The 18,911-nt window shown below is 38.7% G+C and overlaps 2 protein-coding genes across 3 annotated transcripts in view; both read left to right on the forward strand.

Moving 5' to 3' along the window:
- The window catches only part of LOC145675692 (uncharacterized), a 40,266-nt gene extending 23,760 nt beyond the window's left edge, over nucleotides 1-16,506 (forward strand). Inside the window, exons 2-3 of the mRNA XM_081746296.1 lie at nucleotides 3,351-3,843; nucleotides 15,933-16,506. Of these exons, the coding sequence (XP_081602422.1) occupies nucleotides 3,473-3,843; nucleotides 15,933-16,368 (807 nt within the window). The 5' untranslated portion in view covers nucleotides 3,351-3,472 and the 3' untranslated portion in view covers nucleotides 16,369-16,506. The remainder of the gene's footprint in view (nucleotides 1-3,350; nucleotides 3,844-15,932) is intronic.
- The window catches only part of LOC145675691 (uncharacterized), a 211,119-nt gene continuing 208,432 nt past the window's right edge, over nucleotides 16,225-18,911 (forward strand). For both annotated transcript variants that reach the window (XM_081746293.1, XM_081746295.1), the window contains exon 1: nucleotides 16,225-16,348. The gene's annotated coding sequence lies outside the window, so the exon portion shown is untranslated. The remainder of the gene's footprint in view (nucleotides 16,349-18,911) is intronic.

An 18,911-nucleotide genomic window follows, 5' to 3' on the forward strand; every position in this document is an offset into this window, starting at 1 on the left:
TTTGCTCACCCTGTTGGCGTTTCTTCAAAACATCTACAAATGAAGTGAAAACTGATTTACAGATGTTTCTTATAATGGTTGATTTTTGACAGATCATCATACCGTTTTTGTTTTCCTCTCTCAGCCTTTCATTTTCTCTTACAACTTTTACCCGTGCTTGAGCCTTGATAGTGATGATGTATTTTTGTGATAATCTTGTAATGTTTTTAGCTTTTGCTCTGCTATTTTGATGCAGTTAAGAATTTTTTTAACGTCATTTAGATTTTGGTTTCGGTTCCCTAAAAGTATGTATTCTTCTTCATTTAGTGCATGTCCAGGTATTTGATTCTTCTTATTACTTACTTCACCTTCCATCTCAAGTTGATGGTGCTGAGAAGGTGTAACAGAATATATGTTACGGCATTTGGGAGAGGAGTTTACACACGAAGAAAAACTGTCATGTAGCATTGAAAATTGGCGTCGTGAGCAAATTACAATCTGTCGCAAGTGTTGGGAAAAGGCTTGTGACGTGGCACATCTGACAAACGAGAGATGCGGAAAGAAACGATCCTAAACGTGTTTGAGAAAGTCACATTGAATGATTTAATTGTGCCAGAAGCAGTGTTAGGGATAAGACGCAAGCTGTTTCCCAAAGCAGGGGCAAGGTCTGGGGTCAGTGTACACTGACGTAAAGAGACTGACATGCGAAAAATGAACAGAATAGCCGATGTTCGCCGAATCATGCACGTAGAGCACATAACGATAAGACATGATCAGTAGCGACACTACAGAAGGCAAGAAGCATGTGGCGCAGGATCAAATTTATGCTCTATCTGGAAAAACAATTTACTGGGAAAAGTTAGAGACGCCGGCAGAGTGTTAATCCCTAACAAAATGTATTCAGTCTCCCCAGTCAGGCGCCACCAATGCCTTTGTACGAATGATATGCTGAACATACACCAACGAAACCTTTACTTACTACCATCACAACACCTACGAGGAAATGAGGTTCCACATAAAATGCTCAAAAATGCCTGCTTATCAATGGCTTGTACAATAAACGCTTAAGCTGGTCTCATGAAAGAATTTGAGCGGAATCAGGTCAGAGGAGGGCAGCAACCGTACTAGAGGACCATAAGTCCAATCCATCTAACAAATGTGCGACTCAGGTCAGCACACATCATAGATGAAACTGCATAGGATCTCCGTTCTGCTGCAATCATTGCGAGGGTGCGTGCCTAATATAATATCCTTTGTTAAAGTGAAACGCTTCATGCGTGAAGTGTAAATACGCAAGTGCAGTAAGACGATGTGGAAATAGATGTGGACTTTGTGCACATCAATCCATGATGCCAGCCCTAGTATTAACTGTGAACTCTTTGTACACCCACGGGATGTAATTATTTGGAAACCTCCTTCAGCTCACGCATGGTTCTTGCGGTATTTACGTTTTCTGGGATGAATGATGCGCCGTTGGTTAAAACACCAACCGAGGAAAATCAAGTGTTTCACCAAGTGTTGTAAAAACCACGTTGGTGGGTTCCGTCACTCATAATCCCTTTCCATATCTTCCGTCCTTGTATGTGGCACCTGTGAAGTAGCTACTAGTGGAGAAGTAGCAAACACTCATATGATGCCCACCCTTATACGAGCACTTGCCCGAATACTTGTTGAAGGAGAATCTACCGTAACAAGTAACACAACTACGTGAAATTCATATGTATGGCACGTTCTTTTAACGTCACAGTTACCACTCTTTAATTAAAAAGATCTATACCCGATAAAACCACTTCATTTCCCGTAAAAGTGCTGTGCTGACTAGCAAAGACTGGGAAAGCATTCCTTGTTCAAGCAACTGGCCAATCAGCAATTTCCCTAATACCATCAGCACAATAAATAAATATCTACTTAGATTTCTGAACGTAATATTTCTCCTAATTTTATTCATATTCTTACGAAGAATTCCGAGCAATTGTTAGTAAATTATTTAGTATCTCCTAACTTATATTCGCTACAATTCAACGCTCTTTTTTTCTTCTCTCGCAGTTTTATATTTTTGTTCTTTATATTTAAACTTCCTTTGAATTTTCCTTTCTGGTGTCCCACTTTATCTTATTTACCTAAAGCAGAGAGAGCTCTTCCTCGGAATGCCAGTCGTTATCAATGTGTTTATCTTTGCTTAACGTTGCTTTAATACAGTGTCGAAGTAGTGTGGTATGAAAGTTGCGTCTTTAGTAACCTAGAGATCTGGGTAATATTTTCAGTGAGGCGATATTTATGTGCACTTATAACCTCTTTCCAAGGTAACATAGGTCTCTCTCTACCTTTGCAAAATAGTTACCGGTGCTGGCGGAAGCCTGAGGAGAAAAGCAGCCATAACTTTCGCAGAGTGTATCACATCCAAGAAGCTGAAGTGAAGGAAATATTTAATTTTATTTCTCTATCTTCAGTAGTTCCTTTGGGCGAATATAAATCGTTTGTATTCGTCATTTTACTAAAAGGTTCTCAACGTGCCATACTAGGCATTGTCACTATATATATATATATGTCGTTCAAAAATTAGTTTTTGTAATGGCTTTTTAACTTACACATTCCAGTGTGACAATTCTAAATTCTCCATGTTGCTTATTTCGACGTTATTTTGTCTAAATTACTTTTAGTATGAACTTAAATTTTACTGAACAAATCGTTCTCTAATAACTGTGACTTTTCTCAAACCGATTTATGTAGCTTTTCAAATTCCTGCACTTCAATCTTGATTTTTGCAATAACTTCCAAATTTCTTCTATAGAGCTCCCTCGTGGCTAATCTGTTAGCGTACGCGCTTTTAGATTAGGAGATTCTCAACCGTCGTCGGGAACTCATGTAGTTGGGATGCTACATTAAGCTATATGTCCAAGTCTCATATAACCTTGCTGGTGAAAGGGACGCTGTATCGAAAATCAAATCACATTCTTTATATAATTTCCTGTTGTGTCTTAACACCATACTTCTCGCAAAAGTACACAAAATTAGTCTTGAAACAACCACCCTTGAAAGAATTAAAGCAACCACTATACAGGACGCAAGCTTGGTGATAACGCAAAACCAGCAGAAGGAAGCTAGGGACTCCGAGTATTTTTCTACGTGTGTTTCCAGTATGATGTTGCGGAAAAATGTTGGCATCATTACTGTTCGAATGAATACCACTTACATAGTTATATATGAGTATGCCTATATCAGTACTACGCATATGCAATTATTATTACAGCTAGTTTCTAATTTCATAATATCATCTACTGTGTTTTATATATAACTTTAATTTTACTCTTTTTCCTCCTTTAGCCAGTATCATAAAGAAATATCTATCTGTACATGTTCTTTTTTTTTAGGATTTTTGGGAGGATCAACTTTTAACCATTTGTTAACAGTACTTCTCTGACGTTCGCTTGCTAACTTGACAGTTGAGTTGTTTCTATAGATAAATTATTAACAACTGGTTGATACAGTCATCATGATAGAAGAGGAATATAAAATTACGTGTGAATTAATTTCCATGTTATCTAAAATTGTGTACCAAACTGAGAAAAATGAATGTTTTGAGATAAATTCAATTGAAGAAAATTATATTGGATTGAGTGATTGCAAAGAAACCAAGTTGCTAGAGGGACGAGAAGGAAATCCGACAATACAACAAAACGTTGCACCTTCATCGACTGGGGAATTACGTTGTATAAGAAAGGTTAAGACAGAAATCAAAAATGATGAAATATGTTTAAGTGATCGTGAACTGAAAACTGAAGGATGTGCCACATCTCTAGAATTATCTGACTCATTATCAAATATCAAGGAAGAACATGGAGGAAATTTACTTGAATTTGAAAGGTAATATTGTCTTCTATTCTTTCTTTGGGCGTTAATATTTTTGCAGTATTTAGTAGTAGTAAAGTTGTTTATATATACATTAGAGATTTCTGAGTAAAGAGAGAGTTTCGTGAATATTTCCGGGTAATATTTCTCTTCACAAAGAAATGGAATTAAAATTTACTGATCCGACTTGGACAATTACTGATAATGAATGCCATAGTACACACCTTGTTTTCCAAAAGACAGGAAACTTTCACATTGATTATTACACTACACACAATTATACACACATTTTTTTTTACTTTTTTTTAAAAATTTTGTTATTAGACTTGATCTGTGTTCAATCGTAAAATTTTGCTCTTTCAGAACTTGCTTCGAAACTAGTACTACAAGTATAGGAAGATTCCAACTTTGGCGAAATTCTCACTCGTTCCAGAAAAGCCTGAAAACCTAGTAAATGTACATGCTCTGTCTGTTCATGAGCAATACCGACAATGCGTAGAAAATGCTTTCTCATTTTTTTTTATTTTTTTTTTTTTAAGAAAAGAAACGGAGTTTATATAGACTTGTGATGGTAGGTGAAAATTTTCAGAGCTCTGGTCGTCCAACACATGCATTTGAACACGGGTATGATTTTGTACAGAAGGAACTCGAGTGGCTGTCCGTATAAGCGTAAAGGAAGTTACAAATGCGCCACTTTTAAATGCATATTTCAGCAGTTTGCAATAGTTGCGCAAAGGATTCTCCACAGGGCATTGTTCCTAGACATGCTTCCAAGAGAATTTCCAGGTATTCTCCGACTTTAAATTTCGGTCGAAAGTAGAAAATAAATCAGTTTTGACAGCAGTGAACAGTGTGAAGTCGGAGGCATTAGGAACTTTGAATTTCACTGTTTCTTATCTTAGGAATAACGTGTGTTCCGTTGCATTTTATAATACTATTAAACTTCCTTATCTCCAGTACTATATCGTTGTGTGCATATGCTCCTGAGTCTTACCTGGTCTCAGGGCACAGCGCACATTGAACGTTCTTGTCTAGGTGAGGTTTCCGTACCTGCAACCTAGAACGTATCATCATTTTTAAGTTATTGGGAGAGCATTTTGGGGTGAATGAAGGCACACAGTTTTCGAGGAGAAAAAGTGCGAGCAGAAAGGAAATATTCATTCACAGCAAAGGCAATGTGTGAGGCTTTAATGCGAGTGCCTTTGTTTCTTAAAACGAATCTAATTTGAAATTTAATTCCCGACAAAATTTTGGGTTGGTGTTAGATTGGAAACAACACAGCCTAAAAGGAAACATTCAGATCCGAGAGCAGAACGGAGAGTATATGTATAGAAACTGCAATTGACTCGGATTTGCCAATAAATGAATACTACTTACGGCTTTGGTTCCAACCATTCCAGTTCGTAGTAGTCTGTATGAACACTCACACTAGCACATCACTAATACACAGTTCTTGAATGTTGTTAAGTGACACTAGTCCGAAAACTGAGGTGGGAAGGTTTTTAGTCAATCAAGCATCTAAATTGATTGGAGATTAACTCTGGGCGACGACCAATTATGAGTCTGGACTCCAGCATCGTAGACAGCTAGGCAATCATCTCTTCCCTCTTTCCCTTTATGGGCGAAGTTTTCGGTGATGTTCCCTCGTTTGGGCGGACCACGAGGGTGTCTCCTAAGGATCTGAAATACCCTAAAAGTCTATGATAGTCCTTTTCTCATTTTAGGTATTTTCTTCTTCAGATTCATATATACTTGGATAACAAAATAACACAAATCGGAGTAGCTCGCGCACAGAGGTGTTGCGAGTTTGAAATACCGAGGTAAAAAGCTTAGTGTTACAAGTCCTTGCTTCTATTTGTAAGTTCGCTTGGCGTTGTTCGAAGGATCTGGCGTCCCTATCTCAGCAAATCAATTGCTTGTGATGAGAACGTTCTCTTCAGTGTGTTTCCATCTTATGTCTGCAGTTTCGTTGTGTGTTTTTTTTTTCTATTCTGCTCTATCTGCATGTTTGCTTCCGGCTAATGTTGAATAATTGCAAGCTAATTGCATGAGACGTGAAAGAAATCGTTTCTATGCAATGTAAAATTAAATTTAGAATAATCGCGTATCTTTATTTCCTTTTTACTCTTTTCTGATTTATTTTGTATTCCTTTTAGAAATTACAAATTAGATCTGTTTTACGCTCCCTCCGCGAAGTTGCAAGTTTCTTAAATACAAAATTGAAAAATTGAAAATATGCAATACGGAGTAAAACGAAAAAAAAATGAGTTTCTGAAACTTAACAAAGTGAATGAAACTTGAATTTGAAAGAAAATTGAAACATATACATATGTGAAAATTAAACTCAAAATAAAGGGCGAATTAAAAATGGAAAGCCCTGTATATCATTCAGGTCGTAAACACGTAAATTGAGTGTAAGACTAACTATGACATAAACATACAATAATCAAAATCAAAACATAGATGCAAATATTGAATATAAAATCAAAGCTCAAAGTAATGAAAATTATTAAAATCGCATAAAATAATAAGGTATGATTCTGGAAATGAGTTCCTAAAATTGCATAATGTACGTATCATTCAATAATCAAAAGGAAATTGAAAATTAAACATGAAATGAACATAAAATATATGCGAAAGGTACGACAAAAATTAAATCAATGTACCTGAAATGAAAATTATATGAGCACATACTTATTTCAGCAATCACTAAGTAGTTATGGATAATGAATATTACCAACTAAAATAAAAATGCAAAATGAGTTTAAAATCAATCAAGCTAAAATAACATGTAAATAAAGTGAAATCATATTCGCTTCTAGAGTCCTGTGTTACATGAACACACTCAAAACACGAATCCTACACTAATGGAATAAAAGTAATTCATTGCCAATTGCAAAATGTCAATATCATTTTGTATATTACTGTAGCACTGAAATGCATGTCTCTATTAAGCAGGTTCAGTGTCTGTTCGTGGAACGGACACCTATCTCAATAGTAATCATTTAAAGACAAGAATCCTCAAAATCATATTTCAGTTTCTTAGAATGAGAGGAGGGGAGAACAAACATGTGTGTTCACTCCAACTCAAGGTCAACATATGACAAGATAACAATAAGTGAGCGAGCGAGCGCTGTCAGCAAAGCTCTTCGCAGAGAAGCACGAAGTCGTGCGAGGTGAATGCAACAGAAACAAGTAGGAGTCGGATCTGTGCATTTAAAACATTACGTTGATATTCATATGCCCTTTTACTCGTCTGTATAAAGCAATATGTAGAGTCAAATTTGAGTTCAGGTTTTGACATGAATAGAAGTGAAGACAGAAAGAAAAGAATGATGAATATCCATTAATTCTCCTGGTATAGTCTATATACAAAAGTGTCAATGGAATTCACATGGTCTCTTGGATGCACTGTTGCAAGCAAGGGGGTGTTTCATACATACTTCATTCGCATGTCTAACGCGATTTGTCTTGTACTACCCTTTTGTTTCTCTGTTGTCTTCGTCTCGAAAGTCCTACGTAATAACGTCTAGTTATTTTGTGTCTTTCAAGGGGGGAATGTCTCCTTTTCTTCTCCGACGGGGAAGGAAATGTGACTGGGAGAGGGAAATGAGAATGTGGGAGGAAATGGGTTGGGAAGGCGTGGTTGATCAGACCACTCGATCAAGGTGGGGGAAGGGGTGGATTCTCAATTTCCGTTTCCAGTACTCTTTTTCCAAATCAGTGTCCTCTAAGTATTGCCTGAATACCTTTTTTTTTTCGAACTTGAGGGAGAAGAGGCGGGATGCATAGTTACAAGGGGAAGGCTACACAACAGGAATGAGGCGAGGGTAAAACACAGGGAGAGGGGTTGACAGCAAGTTTGCGGCTACCATGGGGTACACACTCTGCCAATGACCTTGGACTCGCTTGAGTTTCAGAGGCGGAGCTCTGTTTACGGAGTCTGTGGACATCCCTTGTGTATTACTCGCAGGTTGAGCGTTTTGTTGTTTGCCAAGTGAGGAGGGAGGGGGGTTTGCAGGTAGTTTTTTCAATCGTTCTACTGCAATCTCTTCCTCAATTTGGATACCTCTACCATTGACATAACGAACGAGATATTTGTTCTTGCCATGTCATCTGCCAATAATGTGTCCACGGAATTTATAGGTATAATCTAAAAATTGCGGCACATTAACTTTAGGCGTGACATCTAGTATGGCTACGCGATCACCAATATCAAAGTCATGTGAACGGGGACTTGGGTGAAAAGCAGCTAGCCTTTTCTTGAATATGTTCTTAAGTTTCTCTTGCGCCTCGTCTCGAATTTCTTGCAATAGTTTGAGACGTTGGGTATAGACTTCGGGGTCGGTGCAAGTGTCGAATTTGACATCAAAAGCCGTTCGGGGAAAGTGGCCGAAAAGAAGTCTATATGCGCTATCTCCAGTATTGGAATTAACAGACGTGTTAATAGCAAATGTGATAGCGGGTAATATCTCATCCCAATCATCGCGATCTTTACTTATGTAATGCCGAATGGATGATTGTAAAATGTCACAATATTTCTCACATAAGCCAATACTGTTATGGTTTTGAGTTGTAGCATACTCTGTTTGTATAGAGTATTTCTCAGCTAATTCCTTGAAAACTTTGCTGGAGTGGCTTGGTAATTTGTCCAGTTTTAAAATACGAGGGTACCCTTATACAAGAAAGACATGGGTGCGAAGCGCTTCTATGATTGTGTTTGCTTTCACATCAGGGATTGGGATAGCAATCAAATATCTGGTGGTGAGGTCAGAAACAATTAAGATGTAGGTATTCCCGTGTTTTGTGATTGGTAATTTACCTATCTCATCCAAAATAAGCGTGGAGAAGGGCTGGTCATTTGTTGCATAAGTTTGAGGATATAATTTTCTCTGATTGGAGTTCCGTTTGTGTAACAAACAAGACTCACAAAGCCGAACTTTTTCTCTTAGATATTCACGCATTTTCGGAAAAAAGATACGAGAGTGGGCCAACGCGTATGTTTTCTGTTGTCCACCATGATTGCCAAGTTCAGGAAGCGTGTGTATGAGATGAAACGCTTCTTCTCTGAGGCTCTCGGGAATACACAACAGATATCTTTCACAATTAGTGTAGCGAGCAATCTTGTAAAGCTTGTCATCAACAATTTTGAAGCTTCGCAATGCCCTTGCTTCGGGTGGATTACGAAGCGGTTGATCGTCCTTCACCAATTTGTACAGCGGACCAAAGAAGGAATCGTTTTTCTGCGCTGTTACGACATCTACAGGGTCCAAAAACTTAAAATCTGGGATGCCTTTTGGCTTCTTTGCGTTCGACACAAAGCAATTTTCCGCTGCAAGACGTTCAAATGTGACATCTTCGGTATCGCATGGGCGGATAGTGTAACGTGAGAGGGGGTCTGCGAAATTGTCCTTACTTTTAATAAATTTAACATCAAATTGAAATTCACTGATAGTCATGTACCAGCGTAAAAGTTTCGAATTTAGTTCTTTCGCAGTTTGTAAGTAAGTCAAACTCTTATTGTCACAACAAAGAGTAAAATTCCTACCTAGCAAATAGAACTTAAATGCTTTGAAGGTGGCAATGATGGATAAAAGTTCCTTATGGAGAATAGACAACTTCAGTTCATTAGGTGTTAACAAACGTGAGAAGTAAGCTATTGGGTAAAATTCAGTGTCAGACTCGCTTTCTTTCTGTAAGAGAATCGAGCCGATACAAGTTTCAAAGCTGTCCGTATATACCCATAGAGGTTTATTCCGATCATAGGGCTTTAGTACTTCGGAAGAGACCAACTTGTCTTTGATCGTTTCAAAGGCGGACTGCATTTCCGGGGACCAGTGGAATTTAGCACCTGTACGTAGGAGAGGACGGAAAGGGGCTACATAGTTGGCATAGTCCCGTATTCCTCTACGCATGTAATTCGCTAAACCTAAGAAATGTCTTAGTTGGCGTGCGCTTGTAGGTGGTTGGTATGTTTTCACTGCATTTATCAATTTCTCACTAATTCTATGTCCGTCTTGAGAGATAGTATAGCCTAATATATCTAACTGATCGAAAAGGAATTTAGATTTGGCAACGCTGCAACGAAGTCCACTAACGCGAAAACGTCTGAACAGCTTTTCTAATGTTAATAAAGCTTGTTCTTCCGAATCGCTTGAATAGACAATATCATCAAAATAATATTCGAGGGATTGAGGTTCCAAATTCGATAAAACGATACTCATAAATTTATTATAGAATGCAGGAGATACGTTTAGACCTTGTGGAAGTTTAGAATATTCGAAAACTCCAATGTTAGGAATAGCAAATGCAGTATATTTTCTGCACGAAGGATGAAGGTCCAAATGGAAATAGGCATTGGTGACATCGAAACATGTCAGAAATTTATGACCACTAAGTTTCTGAACAATGTCCTGGATAGGAGGAAGTTGTACGCTTTGAAATACAATTGACTTGTTAATTTCCCGAAGGTCAATTATTTTTCGAATCGCACCTGAGGGTTTGCGAAGAAACATGACTGGCGATCTGTATGGGCTACTCGACCGTTGTATAATTTTGGCGTCCAACAATTGATTAATGTAATCACGGACTTCATCTTGAAGGGCAACAGGAATTGCGTAACTCTTACCTCGAAAAATCGAATGTTCTTTCATTTGAAATTGACATTGAAAATTTCGTGCGGAACCAATAGTGTCAGTCCAAGTCATGGTATCAGCATATTGATACGCTAATTTAACTATTGTGTCTTTCGTTTCAGGAGAAACGTTCGGTCCAATTTGTAATTTAGAGGAGTCAAAATTACGCTGACCTTCTTCTAAAAGCGGCAAGTTTACATAGGTGGGGTCAAAGTAGGAGTAAAATTCCTTATCTTGAGGGGCAGTTACCACCTCGTCTGCAGTTCCAATAAATAGCGAAGGCTGTAACGTTATACATTTCTGCCTGGGGTTGATGAGTTCGATGTAATTGCATTCGTTGTTCAATAAGGCATGGGGTATGAGAATACCATGTTTCGCAAAAACGCGGGGATCAGATTCAATACAATATTCAACGCCCGTGTCTCCGTTGTGAAGTCGGAGCGGAACTACCGTACGAGAACGGGGTAACAACCTCGTTCGTTGACCTAAGGTGAAATATGGTTTCGAAGCATTTAAAAGGATGTTATACACAGATGCAGATAAACTAATGGGAGGGGTCGCATTAAAAGCGTCTGGCGGGGGTTTGCCATGACGTTTGAGCGTCAAGGTGTTCGATTCCATATTGACCTGTGCCATATGTGGTCGTAAAAAATCCACACCAAGGATCAGACGTACACTTAAGCGGTCGACGATATGAAAGCGATGGTGGAAGGTGTAACCATGAATTCTAAGGCGTAAAACAACAACTTCATTAAGCTGTACTGGGGCCTGAGAGATACCTACTACAGTGGTTTGAATTTGATAACGCTTGGCCGACTTGGGGACAAGACTTCTATCAATGATAGAGATAGATGACGCGCTATCTATTATACCATGAACGTCATTTCTACCAATTTGTAGTGGTATACGAAGAATCTCATTTGCTATAAGTGGTACGTGAAGGGGTTGAGCAAAGGGTTTGCGTCCTAATCTACCACGTGGATGTGTATTTTCAGAGCAAGTGGTATTGGTTCGATTTCCGTGAGGGACATGTGGCGTACGTTGTACACCCGTGGACCGTTGTCCGAAGGTGCGAGGGGGAGGGGAGCTCGGGGTAAGACTGCCCCCAACTGTCTTACCCGTAGCTAGTTTAAAGCCGGCGAGTAAGTTAAAGGTGGGTGGGGGTAGAAGCCCTAAGCCTCGGGATTCAATTGTCCACTACCACTTGGTTGTGTTGTGGGTTGCATCGTCCTAGGATGGGGTGATGATCCCATACCCATAGATTGCGGAAAATAAGGCATGTACGGATAGGGGTAATAACCTGGAGGGAAAGGGGTAACGGGATAAGAAGGATACTGTTTGTGTCCTCTACCCTTACCAAACTTTCTAGGTTTACGTCTAATTTGACCTGCCTGTTCTGTAATTTTCACAGAAGGTGTAGATTTATTGGAAGCCGTGGCGGAGGCTACTGAGAGAGTTAAGCCCTCTAAGTCTTTCTGTAATGTATCAATTTTGGCAGTTAGGTCCTCCGTATTTCCCTGAGGTGAGGGAGGTGCGTGCTGTGAAGCGTTCGAAGATGGAAGAACATGGCTAAGCTTGCCTTTGTATTTAAATTTATTTTTACGATGGTTGTTGTTGAGTTGAGGATTAGCCGTATTGGTGGGTGCGGGGTTCGTGTCTACAAAAGTGTCAAGAGACTCCGTAAAAGAGGGCGTTTGTAAAGATGCAAGCTCTTTCCGCACTGCTGCTTTGACTTTATCTTCCAACGTTTTGGCCTGTCTGCGTTCGAGACGATTTTTGTTTAGTTCTATTTGTGTGAGAACCTCCAAAAGCTCGTCCGGGTCGTCAAAGGCATGAAAACCAATTCTGTCTAAATAGTAAGGCAAAAGGCCGTTCTTAATGAATGAACATTGTTCTTCATTAGATAAATTATCACATTTATCCAAAAGAATCATTTTCTCGTAAACATAGTTACGGACGGATTCTGTTTCACCTTGTACTCTATCATGTAGTTGTTCAAAGATTGAAAGTTTGTCCCTAGCGCGTTTAAAAGCTTCTATGACAGCATCTTTGAATTCAGTATAGGTAGCGTTGTCCAAGTTATTGCGCTTAAGGAGAACACGAAGTTGACGTCTACCTTTACCTGTAAAACATGACACTACTACTTGTTTTGCCTGGTCACGGGGAATGTTATTAAGGAAAATAACATCGTCCATTTCCTTAAAAAATTCCTGAATATCATCCTTATCCGCATCAAAAGTCGGATAGCGAAAAGCTGCATTATGAACATGTACGACCGGTGGTGGTGGGGGTGGAGGTGGATTTGGTGGGGTTTGTGGATTACCTGGGAGAACCACATTCTGGTTCAACACGTTTCCAGTATTTACACCATTATTTTGGTCTGCCATGTCGGATGACGATGAGGATGAAAAAGGCTGCCTACAAATTGTTCTAGTGCGCAAACGAAGAGCAAATGCCTCTCTAAGCTCCTTGGCGTTTTTCTTGAGGTGCTTACGATTTCTTATCGCTAGCAAGTGGATATCATCCAGTAAACCACCGAGGGATTGCTTGGAGTCTGTCGACATGCGGACAATGACCCATCAAGAGACTGGCATACAATGCTTATCTTCGTAGTCGTGCAACTAATAACAACAAGGAAGGAAGTCAGCCGATTACAGTGTATGAGGAGAGTAGGTCAGTAAGCTCTCGTATAATAATCACAATGTGATTACAAAACACATGTAGAACGAGTTAAACAGGAAAGGATACCATCACAAATGCTACGCATAAAGATCTGAGTTCCATTCCAGAAGCGGGTTTCGTCATCACGCTGCGAACCTGCAGCCTCAAGGGTACGAGCAGGTTGCGGCAGCACATTGCATGGGAAGGACTACTGGTTCAATTCCGAGCGTTAGAAGAGAGAGTTTCGGAATCACGTTGTGTGTCCGCAGGACCACTACGGGAAAAGCGGGTTTCGGTACTACGTTGTGATATAGACCGGGTTTTGGCTCCAGGGTTCGTGTAAGTCGGGTTTCGGCACCACGTTGTGTGCATATGCTCCTGAGTCTTACCTGGTCTCAGGGCACAGCGCACATTGAACGTTCTTGTCTAGGTGAGGTTTCCGTACCTGCAACCTAGAACGTATCTTCATTTTTAAGTTATTGGGAGAGCATTTTGGGGTGAATGAAGGCACACAGTTTTCGAGGAGAAAAAGTGCGAGCAGAAAGGAAATATTCATTCACAGCAAAGGCAATGTGTGAGGCTTTAATGCGAGTGCCTTTGTTTCTTAAAACGAATCTAATTTGAAATTTAATTCCCGACAAAATTTTGGGTTGGTGTTAGATTGGAAACAACACAGCCTAAAAGGAAACATTCAGATCCGAGAGCAGAACGGAGAGTATATGTATAGAAACTGCAATTGACTCGGATTTGCCAATAAATGAATACTACTTACGGCTTTGGTTCCAACCATTCCAGTTCGTAGTAGTCTGTATGAACACTCACACTAGCACATCACTAATACACAGTTCTTGAATGTTGTTAAGTGACACTAGTCCGAAAACTGAGGTGGGAAGGTTTTTAGTCAATCAAGCATCTAAATTGATTGGAGATTAACTCTGGGCGACGACCAATTATGAGTCTGGACTCCAGCATCGTAGACAGCTAGGCAATCATCTCTTCCCTCTTTCCCTTTATGGGCGAAGTTTTCGGTGATGTTCCCTCGTTTGGGCGGACCACGAGGGTGTCTCCTAAGGATCTGAAATACCCTAAAAGTCTATGATAGTCCTTTTCTCATTTTAGGTATTTTCTTCTTCAGATTCATATATACTTGGATAACAAAATAACACAAATCGGAGTAGCTCGCGCACAGAGGTGTTGCGAGTTTGAAATACCGAGGTAAAAAGCTTAGTGTTACAAGTCCTTGCTTCTATTTGTAAGTTCGCTTGGCGTTGTTCGAAGGATCTGGCGTCCCTATCTCAGCAAATCAATTGCTTGTGATGAGAACGTTCTCTTCAGTGTGTTTCCATCTTATGTCTGCAGTTTCGTTGTGTGTTTTTTTTTTCTATTCTGCTCTATCTGCATGTTTGCTTCCGGCTAATGTTGAATAATTGCAAGCTAATTGCATGAGACGTAAAAGAAATCGTTTCTATGCAATGTAAAATTAAATTTAGAATAATCGCGTATCTTTATTTCCTTTTTACTCTTTTCTGATTTATTTTGTATTCCTTTTAGAAATTACAAATTAGATCTGTTTTACGATATACATTTTCCACATGCGCACGTACATTTTTCTTTCTTTTGATGTGAAGAACTATCCCATGCAACCACAAAATAAGTAATCCTGTCTTGCAAGTAATGCTACAGAGGAAAATTATTCACGACCCTGTTATCTTGATTTAACTTTATGAAGAGATCTGCTGCTTGCACGCGAGGTTTCCATGCAAACGGCTGTCCTAAGCTAAGAAAAGACAGATCACTTCGATTTATTTTTGAGGGACACAAGGAGGTTAATTCATGCATAGTATTCTGCTAGGTAGTAAATTTTTTCAGTGTCTGAGATGTAAAGAATTAGACGTGAATTTGGAAAGACAACAAACTGCATCATTGGTTTAAGATACTATTAAATGAAATGGGGTTTCTGAGATCTTACGATTATGTTCTAAAGCTAAAGTAGACGGGTGATGACTGAAGGACGTGAATAATGAAAAGAAACTGAGAAAAAAGAAAACAAAACTTAATAAAGAACTACCTGTATTAGTAAACCAACGGACCTCATGTTATCTATCACAGTGTTACATAGCATAGTCTGTTCAACCTATGATTCTTGCAGCCAGAGATGGGCGCTCTATCATTAAGCCACCATATTCCTATATAATATGGCATTGTGATCTCGATTTTAATATCATTGGCTAGTTAGTAGGTAGATTTTGAAGTTGGTTGTCTTCTTGAGCAGCGATGTTTTATGAAACGTGGAGTTATAGTGTTATGAGTGAACCAAATGAGTTTTCGCCAGGAATTATCCCCTGGTCTCTCGCATGCGCTAACTATATAAGTACGAGAGAATTTTCTGCCTTCATTAGTTAACTTCGTAACTGTCGCTAGTAATGCTTAAGAAATGAAATTTGCAACTGTCTCGTTCCGTAAGGGATCATGAAAATTCAATTTCTTAATGGTCTTAGTGAAGTGGTTTTATATATACGGCTCTGTATGGCTAAAAACGATATTGGTATTACACACAAATTTTCAGTCAGTAAATTTTCTTTATATCAAATATTGTCAATATATACCTGAGAAAAGAGTCCAGGCTAGAATTTCCTCCTGGGGCAGTCCACCATTGTGTGTGTGATATTAATGAGTGTTCCTAAAAGTAAAGATCTTCTATTACTAGTTCCTGTTTTATTTTCACTCATTCACTCATGACCAGGAAACAAAAAATGATAATATATATAAGGATCCAATAATGGTTAATACATTTTCTTTTCTCTTTAGAAAAACTTCTATAGAGAAGAATGACCCTTCAGAACGCGCTTGGAAATCTGACTTCGAAAAGAAAATAGTTACTCAAGCAGCTAACGGACTACATACTTGTATACAATGTGGGAAAGTTTTTGCTGGGGAAAATTACTTCAGATATCACATGTTTACTCATTCCAGTGAAAGGCTAAACAGTTGCGTTCAGTGTGGAAAAGAGTTTACTACAAGGAATTGTTTGAAGAGACACTTGATTATTCATACAGGTGACAGCCCACATGTTTGCCATCTGTGTGGCAAGGTGTTTTGCAGGAGAGACAAATTGCGATCACATATGATGACTCATACAGGAGAAAGATCTTATGTTTGCATTCATTGTGGAAAGCAGTTTATTCAGAAAAGTACTTTGAATAAGCACATTCGTTTACACACAGGTAAGGGACGGCATACTTGAATTAATTGTGAACTAATAAAAGTAGTTTCAAAATGCAGATTATTCATAGAAAAATTACACGTACTTCTGTTTCATTTGGAAAGCAAAAATTCATTACTAAGAAAAATAGTTCAAACAATGCACGAGCCTACGAACATAGATGGGAACCACACATTGCACTCTGAGTAAAAATGTTTAATTAGAAATGTTGTTTGAGAAGACAAATGATTAATCATACACGTGAGGACCATCTGCAGTCTTTCGTGTGAGAGAGTATTTGCTAGGTAGATAATTGTAATTGCACGTGATAACTCATACAGCGGATAATTACATGCATGTACTAATTGTGGAAATGTATTTACTGAGTTACGTAGTTTGGAAACGCATGTTTGCCACAGAGTTGTAAGACCACATACTGAATCTTACGTATTAAACCGTTTTCTTAAATTAGTTCCTGGAAGAACCACATGATTACTTATATAGTTGATATTCAGTGTGACAAACCATTTGTTAAGGAAAATTTTAATTACACATACCTCCTCATATTAATAACAATCATATAATTGCGTTGAATGTGGCAAAGCGTTTACTCAGCTAGGTAATTTAAAAACAAATTCTTGCTCATACGATTGAATGACCACAAGCCTTTATTAAGAGGGGTAAAACGGATAATCGGAACAATGGTTTAAAAAGTTTCTTAATTGTTCATAAGGGTAATCAATAGCATATTTTACAATCAGGTAAATCACTTTCTCAGAAAGGACCTTTCTTGGTAAGATAATAAAATCGGTCCTTGTTCCCAATTGGGTCGTTATTGGCCAAAAAGGTTACCCTTGAGCTAAAACTACCTCCAAATAATTTGTTGATCTCCCCTTACCGAATTATCCTATCATACATGCTCAAAACAATATTTTTTTAATTTTGCTGGGGGTGGTCCAAAAATTTTGAAAGTTTCACAGATTTTGTACATACTATCTAGATGCAAATGTGCAATTTTTTTCAAAACTATCAATGCGTATTTTCTTTATTTTTATGCGTGTTGAAAATTTCAAAGAATTGTATAATTTTTTTTTATGGGAGACACGGTCCTGATATTTTGGTTAAAAAATTTGTTATACCCTTAGGTACACAAAAAATTTTCCGGGGCCTGAAAGTGATGGCAACATTGTCAAAAAAAATAAAACTGAAAACAAACGTGTTTTTCGCAGTTTTTCTACCATTTTGGGGCCCTCAAGGTAATGGCCCCTTCAAACAATCTTTTGCCGAAGTTCACAATTTTCCTTTCTTTTGCGCCCCTTCCGCTTCTGTCGTTTTTCGGCTGCTTCTATTGTGTCCAAACAATAAATGCGTCTCCACAACAGTCCTTCACTTCAACCGACTCTTGCACAACAAAGTTACACAGCTCACGGTAGAGAGCGCCACTGTGTGCGGCCACTGAAGCAAGCACTGATAAATGGAACCGACGCGAGGTATGTGTAACTTTGCAAGAGTCGGTTGAAGTAGAAGCACTATTGTGGATATATTTGGTGTTTCTATTCCGAAATGGGGGCCGCGTGGCTCAGTGGTAGAGCGTTCACCTCTGGTGCTTGGGTTCCCGGGTTCGATCCCAGCCCACGCCAAGTGTACTTTGTGGTGGACAAACACCGTGTGCGTGGGTTTTCTCGGGGTTCTCTCGTTTCCTCCCACTTTCTTCATTCCACCATTTCATTCATTACTCATCATCACCGTCTCCTTTAGCCTAACCGGCATAACTGTGGGACGTAAAACTCCAAGATTTCATTTCATTTTCATTTCTATTCCGAAATGGGCACAATCGAAGCAGCCAAGGAACGACAGAGGCAGAAGGGACGCAAGAAAAAGGAAAATTGTGAACTTCGGAAAACAATTGTTTGAATGGGGCCCTCAACTTGAAAGCGCAAAAATGGTGGAAAAACTGCGAAAAACACGTTTGTTTTCAGTTTTATTTCTTTTTGACAATGTTGCCATCACTTTCAGGCCCCAATAGAACATATGTTGTACCTAAGGATATGAATATTTTTTTAAACCAATAAGTCAGGAACGTGTCCCCTCTAAAAATTTTTGATACAATTTTTTTGAAATTTGCAACACTCAAAAAAATAAAGAAAATTCGCATCGATAGTTTTGAAAAATATTACACATTTGTATCTGGATAGTATCTACAATCTTTTCGGGAACTTACGAAATTTTTGGACCAGTCCCTCCCAAATTAAATAATATTCAATTTTGAGCATGTATGATACGATAATTTGGAAAGGGTAGGGGGTAAAAATTTTTTTGAAGTAGTTTTAGGTGAAGGGTAACCTTTGGGTCAATAGCAACCCAATTTGGATCAAGGGCTGATTTCACTGTTACTAGTAAAGACCTTTTAGTTTCAAATTGCATATGCTTACCCATACAATTATGAAACAAACTTGCACTGAGTGTGGTAAGCCATTTATTGTCAAATATATAATTACTTATTTTTATTATAACAACAACTCCTATAGTTGTTCGCAGCGTGCAAGACTCTTGCTAAAGTAGTTATTTTGCAATTGCAAATACTT

The sequence above is a fragment of the Thermobia domestica genome, chromosome 18 (assembly GCF_964235325.1).
Source record: "Thermobia domestica chromosome 18, izTheDome1.hap1.1, whole genome shotgun sequence".
Lineage (NCBI taxonomy): Eukaryota > Metazoa > Arthropoda > Insecta > Zygentoma > Lepismatidae > Thermobia > Thermobia domestica.